Source organism: Pelophylax lessonae, assembly GCF_965119305.1.
Source record: "Pelophylax lessonae genome assembly, chromosome: 1".
NCBI classification, from domain to species: domain Eukaryota; kingdom Metazoa; phylum Chordata; class Amphibia; order Anura; family Ranidae; genus Pelophylax; species Pelophylax lessonae.
The window spans coordinates 332,297,243-332,305,690 of NC_138768.1; the positions used below are offsets into that span (position 1 = coordinate 332,297,243).

Consider the following 8,448-nt stretch of genomic DNA (forward strand, 5'->3'; position numbering starts at 1 on the left):
CAACCCATATGATCACAGGGAGATAAGACCGCGGGTGCTCATATGATGAACCAGTTGCAGCATGTAGGTCCCTTTGTTTCCTCTGTCAAGCAAAACAACAAATACATTCCAAAATATGGCACAATTTTACATAAGGATAAATATATATTCACTTAATACATATAATATAATATTGCATAAATCAATCTTATTTAAAAAAAAAAACTGAATGCAGAAAAGTGTTTTTACAAAAATGGTTTGAAGCTAATTGCGTCATTGATACCAGGGTATCGTGTGGCAGATAAATTAAAGATCCATTTAGTTTCTTTCTGTAATAAAATTTTGTCAACACTGCCACCCCTTTCATTAAGGGGGAAGTGTTCTAGGGCAAAAAACTTCATCTTGTTGTCATCGAAATTATGATAGAGTCCCATATGACGGCTGATGGGATTCTCAAATTTCTTACTTAAGACCAATTTGACATGGTCTCTGATACGATGGTAAAAAGGTCTTTTTGTTTTGCCAATATAAAAAGCCTTGCATTCACACTGCATATAATAGACAACACCAATTGTCTGACAATTTGCATAACCTGTAGATTTATATGAGCTTCCATTGGGGAGTTTCAATTCTCCTGTATTTAGCATATATTTGCAAAATTTTCATACCTTGCATGGGTATGTGCCAGTCATTTTTTTGTGATGTCCATTATTATGATGTGGCATAACTATGAACTAATTTGTCTTTGAGGGACTCTGACCTTTTAAAAGTGATCTCTGGATGATTTTTGATATGCTTTGCTACTGTCTCATCTGCCTGAAGGAGGTACCAGAATTTATTTAGAATAGAGCGCACCTGACCATGTTGTCCAGAATAGCGCGTGATCAGACGTACATTGTTTGTGTCATTTTTCTTTTTTCCTCTATAAATTAAAGAATTTCTTTCCTGGCTTTTGGCCTTGTGGTAAGATCTTTTTAAGCAAGACTTACTATATCCCCTAGATAGAAGACATTGCTGTAAGCCCTTGGCTTCAACTTCAAATTCCTCAAGTTTCGTACAGTTTTGCCTAAGGCGAAGATACTGACTATAGGGGATACTAGATATGAGAGGCCTAGGGTGAGATATATTTTGGTCAAACATCCCATTTTTTTATAAACGACCTTTGGCCACACTCTCCCTGGTGTGTGGCTATCACTTCTGTGCGCAGGGTGTCGGAACTGGCAGTGTTATCCTGTCATTCACCTTATTTGGTGATTCACAAGGATAAGGTGGTGCTTCGCCCCTGTCCGTCATTCCTTTCTAAGGTGGTCTATGACTTTCATTTGAATGAAGACATTGTTTTGCCTTCTCTGTGTCCCAGGCCTAAACATCCTAAGGAAATTGTGTTGCATGCCTTGGATGGGGTTTGGGCAATTAGGATATACCTGGCAGGTACAGAGTCTTTTAGGAAGTCAAACTCTCCATTTGTGCTCACGTAAGGACCTCGCAAAGGATCCGCTTCCTCTGCGACCATTTCCAGATGGTTCAGGCCTATTCCATTGGGGGTCAGGTTCCACCTTTCCCTGTCAAGGCACACTCTACTAGGGAGCTTAGTGCCTCCTGGGCCTTCTGTCATCAAGCATCAGTGACGCAGGTTTGCAAGGTGGCCACCTGGTCGTCGGTGCACACTTTTACAAAGTTTTATAAAGTGGATGTGTTGGAATCTGCGAATGCTTCCTTTGGCTGCGAGGTTTTGCAGGCTGCTGTTTAAGAGGACCTGATCCTCTTTGAGGGTGTATTGTTTTTTTCAGGTGGGCTCCATTTGGTTTGGATGAGCCCCTATTGCCTTGTTGGCTAACGTTTAGCCTTTGGAATTTTATGCTGCCGTCCCAATGGCCAAGAATGACAGGAGCTGTGTCAGTCAATGAATGAAAGAGAAAATGGGATTTTTGACTTACCGTAAAATCCATTTCTCTGATCATTGACGGACACAGCACCCACCCCTCTGTGGAGTTATAATTCTCCTGACACTGCTTGTAACAAAACTTAGTGACTATAGCAGGGAGAGGGAGTATACCCCCTGGGGCTGGCCATGGGTGTAGCCAGAAGTTTTTTCTGCCTAGGGTCCTACTCCTGTAGGAGGCAGCATAACCCAATGGTCAAGAATGACAGGAGCTGTGTCCTTCAATGAACATCAGAGAAATGGTTTTACTGTAAGTCAAAAATCCCTTTTTTTTTTCTGAATCATTTGCCATGGGTGCACCCTATATTAAAGGTTTTTTTGAAACACAACAATTTCATTTAAAAAAATAGTTAAAATACAGATACAAAGAGTGCTAAAAATTTGAGTTTTTATCTCACCATCAACAAGGTTTTACTGGGCATTTCTGAAAAACAATTATGTTTCTGTAATGCCTTTTCCAATCTGGTATCTTTAAACTGCTAAAGTACAGATTTACATATGCCTGGTCAATACTTAAAGCAGATCATGTATAATATAAAGTAGACTGAAGCAGAATTAAAGAAAACTGCATACATAAGAGGAGAATAAGAGAAAAATGAAAACTTACATGTGCAATACTGATCGTTTTATAGAGGGAGACTTCCTGCTACTGCCATGCCTGTTTTAGCTTAATAGTACAGATTTATGTTACTAGGCTGTAATGGTCCTTTTTCCTTTTGAGTATTGATCTGTAATGGAACATTTTAACTTTTAATAACACTTATATTTGTTCCTTTATTCTTTCAGAATAACCTGTAGTAGTTTGTATATATTTAGAACAAGAACAATATTCATGACTGACTGACTGTGATGTTTCTGTCTTGCTTTAAGATGTCCAGTGTGCAGTTTAACACGGATCCTCCAACTGGAACACAAGCTGGACCTGGAGGTGAAGAATAAATAAGAGCGATTTTACATTTTTACAATGCTTTGAAACACAATAACCTTTTGGCGCCGGAGGGCAGGGGGGGGGGGGGGACCTGGCGCCAAACGGCTGCATATTTGTGTGCATTAGTGCTAATACGGCTGTGCCAAGAGCACGTGCCCTGCAGTTACTGGCAACTAACAGAAAGCTTCTGATCGCTTGCACCATGGCGCTTACATGATCATAAAACCCACCTCGCCTTCTGGCATCCTAAACCCCTTAATGGGCCGGGAGGCGCCAGCTCCAAGGGGTTAAAAGAAAGCTCTGTTTTTTTTGTAAATGCCTGCTACATGGCTGTCATGGCTGTCATGTTATTCTAATGTTTTGAGTCATTGATCTAGAGCAAACATGGAGTTCTGACTTCCCATACTTTACTGCTAGTTCCTAGTTAGTGATTCTTAAAGCGGAACTTTACCCATAACCGCTTGATAAAAAATAATGTTCTTTAGCAAGGAACATGCATTCCACATTAATAATTATACAGCATTGTTCCGGTTTCTCTCCCCCCCCCCCTCTCTTTTTGCTGGAGGCTGCCATTTTGTTGAATAAAGAATATACTATAGACCGTCAGCAGATCAGCCTCTATAGTTTCTGAACAGTGCCAAAAAACATAGAGCAATTAAGCATGTTAAGAGCAGGGTGAGACAGTTTATTACTTGATTTTAAACAGTATGGGCACTGATTTTTAATGTTTTACATAGCTATATCTGCAAAAGGGGCCAGTCTGAAGTGATCTAGCTGGACTTATTTTCTTACTAAGTTCCACTTCCAGTTATAGAAGCCAGAGACAGCCAGGCAACTTGTATTTTCAAAAGGAGGTTTGTAGTTTCTGCTACTAATTTCTCTAAGTGCAGGTTTACTTTCATTGGGAGCAGAATAGTATACTATTTGCTGATTTATTTTACGTGTACATTTTCCAGTAAATCAGTACACTGCTTTTTTTAACCGCTTCATGACAAGGGTAAAACAAATCTTAATGCCTGAACACAGTTTTGCAACTTTCACATGCATTAGTAAAACTGTACATATCATAACTACTTGGTGTACCCATGCAATGGATAGCTCCTGTTTTTTTCTTTTTTTTTTTTTTTCTTTCTTTTTTTTACTTTCTTTTTTTTAGCATTAAAGTGAAACTGGCACAAAATTTAAAATATATATATTTTTTTTAAATGTAGCTGTATATTTCTTGTTTTCATTATAATATACCACCAAAGAACAACGTAAAATAAATTCTGCTCTTGACGATTGCACGGATACATATGTGTATGTTTTTTGTTTGTACCCATAGTAGGGCTCGGAAACAATAGTGCATATATTTTATCTTACCTAAAACACGCTGATACTAAATTAAGAAAAAAAAGCTGTGCTTTTTTTTTGTTTTTTAATCCTACTTAAAATACGCAGATCCTGATCTTTGACACTGAACTAGATCAAACCCTGATCTAGCCATTTTTCTTCTTTTTTAACACACACTTTTTCTCTATTCAAGAGGAAAAAAAAAAAAACATTGGGATGGGTGGACAGTGACTGTGATAGCCAACCAGAGGCTTCCTGGTTCCTGATCGTTGGTATGAGACCTGAGGCTCTTGGTGAGAGCCCAGTCTCTGTGCTGGGAGTGTGCTGTATATATGCTTATGCTTGTCGTGAAGTGATTAATGTAATGATTTTTCTTTATTAGGTGGGTGTCGGGTCATGGAGCAGAAAGAAACCCTGGATGGAATGAAGGATGAGGCATGTGGAAAACAAACCGCAGTGGGCTATGCTGGTTTGTGTGAGTGAGTATCATTCTATATTTTATCCCTAAATGGAATTGCTCTACTATATTTTTAAAACATGATTTAAAAAGTATGATTTATGCCATCTCTGTCTAATATATCTCCTTGTAAGTCATTAGCTTCTTGTTAACAACTTGAGCTGCTGAGAGCCCTTTTCTCTGTATAGCCCCCTTTGAGTTTCAGTTCCACACCTTGAGTCTCGAGATTCCACTCTTTATACCTCTTACCTTTGATAATCTTCCCTTACATACCATAAATAATTTTTCTCAGGACAAATTAAGGCTTTCATTTCAAAGAAAACTTGGATACATGTATTTTTATTCAAAGCCTACTCCACATTTATTTTCTCTCTAAATAGTTTGTCTGGGCCAAGCTGGCCCAAATGAGCTTTTTACTGAACGAACAGGTGCGCGGGATGGGCGCGCTGTACTGCATGATTGAATGAATACAAAGCTTCCTCTGACTGGCTGATGCAGATCATGACATCATCTGCCCCCCTCTTTACCTCAGCCAATCATTGTAAGCTTTGCATTCACTCATAGAATACAAAGCTTTCCCTGAATGGCTAAGCAGCGCTCAGCCTTACTCTGTTTTGTTCCGGGAGTGGAATGGGAAGCCTCTGTCCCACTGTCGAAACACAGCACTGTGTACTATATTACTGTATGTTGTGGAGGAACTGTTAGTATAGTTAATTTGGGTCATCTTGGCCAAAATTAATTATTTAAGGTATATTATACATAGAGTTAGGCTTTAATAGGTTTTAATGTTAAAGTTGCATTGCAAAAAATTTTAAGGAAAATGAATTTTTTTCAATATATATAAGATAATTTGTGAAGACCCAAGTACATATTAAGTATAACGGACAAAGTCGTCTGTTTAACCAGTTCCCGACCACCCGCCGCCTTTTTACTGCGGCAGGGTGGCTCGTACAGGCAAAACGACGTAGACCTACGTTGCTCGCCTGAGAGGGACTGGGGGGCGAGCGATTGCCTGACACTCTCGATCGTTCAATGCTGAGAGAGAAGGAGGGTCGGTGGTGTAAACACAGCCAACCGTCCTTCTCCCTGGGATGATTGCAGAGCTCATGTGATCCTGCTATATAGGATCACATGTCTCTGTGGTCATCTCAGAAGCCACTCCCCTAGGGTCACATTTAACTCCTTGATCACCTGTATGGTTAACCCCTTCCCTGCCAGTGTCATTATTACAGTAACAGTGCATGTTTTTAGCACTGATTACTGTAGTAATGTCACTGGTACCCCCAGAAGTGTCAAAAATGTCAGTCAGGGGTCCGATCTGTGCGCCGCAATGTCGCAGTCCCGCAAAAAATAGGGCCTGGTCATTAAGGGGGCAAATCCTTCTAATCCAGAACTAGTTAAATGTATAACAGTCTAATTATTTGTAAGCAAAATGGTAAAACTCAGTCAACGTATTGTTTTTTACTTGAGCTGAGCATTACTCCCCTTTAAATGATGATAAATTGCTACACACGCTAATGGCTTATGTAAATTATTAGAATGAAGTTAAGCTTAGATCAAGTCAGGTTGGAGAGGACACAAATCGGCACAATGGCAACATTATGGCAGGTTAAAGCAGAAGTCTGGGAATATAAAAAAAAAATACATACTTACCTACTGCAGCAGTTGTCTCTTGCTGGTTCTAAGCCCAAGAACTGAGCGATCACCTGACCACTGATCATTAAGTTCTCATGTTGGCTCTGAGGACAGAGCGGTGACTATCAGTCCCCACTCTTTGCTGTGCCCCTCACTTGAGCGCTGGGTAGGGGGTGGGAGTAACTGGCTCAGGCTCTCAGTGGCGTGCTGAGAGGCTGAAACAGCTGCCTATAAGACATCTAGGTGGATCACGACATTATTTTAGGGATAGATCCAGGGTCTGGAGTGGCTCTGTGACGTTAGCCAGCAGCAGGCTTTAGCCTGGTGTCTTCCAATTTTAGGTCATAGAGCACAAGTAATTGCACTCCTGTGACCCACATGAGAAGTATGGCCAAAAGAGCTTTGGCCATACTTCTTTTATTCAATAATTCAGAATGATGTTGCATTAGCTTGTATGGGAATTTGACACTTTGGCAAAATGTCTAACCGATCATCAAATGTTAAAGGAAATGTATTTTATAATACAAAACATGGACAGAACCTGTGGAAACTTTATGAATGTTACTTTCAGCTTTTCTACATAAGGTTACTACTTTCATTGGATATTGCTTTGTGAATTCCCAGACTGGTCATACTGGGAAAGATAATTTAATAGTATTGCAAAAGTGTCATGATAGGTGATATTGGGAAAAAAAAAAAAAAGAGTACAACAATAGCAATGTTCCAGTAATTATTTTGCATCTTAAAAATTGAATGTAATATATTTGCTGTCATGTTTGTAGCCAGTTTACCATATGTTTTTAGCTCTGTTGTTTTCGGAAAATACCCACTTATATACTCTATGTACATTGATACATAATACTGGATGGTAAAGCAGTCGTGTGCTCTCTTCTAGATCTCATTATAAGGAGTACCTTGTCAGCCGCATTAATGCTCACTCTTTGGACCCATGTATACTCTATGACATCGAAGAGGCTGTTACTGTATGTAAACGCTACTTGCAAGGCTGTCCTCCCAAAGAAGAAAATGTAGATGAGGCAACTTACAAAAATCACCTCATTCAAGTACGTTTTAATTTCATTTTTTTAGTCTGTCATTAGCATATATTAAGAAGTACTCTCCTAATATCTGTTTGTGCTGGGATTCTTCCTGTTTAGGTACTGATGACAGAGATCCCACTGAGTCTTCATGTCCAAAGAAGTCAACACCCGTAACTGCCTTCTTTCTGCTTGCTTTATGTACAGTCATGGAAGCTTTAAGTTTCTCAAACAGAATAAAAATATCTATATTGTTACTTTGGTGTCCTTTGTTATTAATAGGACTTGTAATTTTGAGAGGACAAGAGATCCCACCAATGAATCTAGTCACTGAACCCTGCATCTTTATTTACATATATATTTGTTCTTAGCTGTCTCTGCTTTTAAATGCTGCATGTAAACTCCTAAGGCTTTCCACAGACTGAAAAAAAAATATATTTTTAAATTGGGTTATAATACATTTACCAGACCTTTTACTTCTCATTTGTGTATTGTGTTAGAAAAACGAAACCACACTTTTTCTTTTTTTTTTTTCCTTTTTTTTTACCCTGGTGTTATATGTTGTGGTCTTGGTTTCAGGCCAAAATATGCTGTATATGACAAATTCTAAATTAGTAGGGTGCTGACTGCAAGTGCTGTGCATTTGATTGTGTTGTGAGTTTTCTACTAATAAGACCCGGATAAAATGCTGGGTGTGGGGGAACACATATCTATTTAAAATGGTTCAGAAGAATGCATCAGTGCAACTTCAAGGCCGTGTGCTGATACAACAAAACTTTAACTAAAGGCTAGAGCTGCACAATTCTGCATAAAATGAGAATCACAATTTTTGCTTAGAATAAAGATCACAATTCTGAACTTTTTATTGTAAAGATTTACAACCCCTGACCATTAGGCTATCAAACAAGTTGGAAATCTAATAAGACATAATACTCGTTGCTTCAATCAAATTTAAAGAAATGTAATAAAAAATAATGTAATGTGTAAAGAAATAAAAAAAAATTACCATTAACTTATATAAGGGGTTTTTCTTTTTTTTTTTTTTCTTCACCCACTGATAACAATTAGCGATACTTACCGCAACTTTTTTGTTCAAACTTCAGCTATCAGCAATAGTACAAAGCATTGAAAAGTTATG

The 8,448-nt window shown here is 38.7% G+C and overlaps 1 protein-coding gene across 3 annotated transcripts in view; it reads left to right on the forward strand.

Moving 5' to 3' along the window:
- The window catches only part of RNF31 (ring finger protein 31), a 129,373-nt gene extending 121,806 nt beyond the window's left edge, over positions 1-7,567 (forward strand). For all 3 annotated transcript variants that reach the window (XM_082269225.1, XM_082269223.1, XM_082269224.1), the window contains exons 19-22: positions 2,792-2,849; positions 4,564-4,660; positions 7,169-7,337; positions 7,431-7,567. In XM_082269225.1, coding sequence (XP_082125351.1) covers positions 2,792-2,849; positions 4,564-4,660; positions 7,169-7,337; positions 7,431-7,487 — 381 coding nt within the window. In that variant the 3' untranslated portion in view covers positions 7,488-7,567. The remainder of the gene's footprint in view (positions 1-2,791; positions 2,850-4,563; positions 4,661-7,168; positions 7,338-7,430) is intronic.
- The last annotated feature ends 881 nt before the right edge of the window (positions 7,568-8,448 follow it).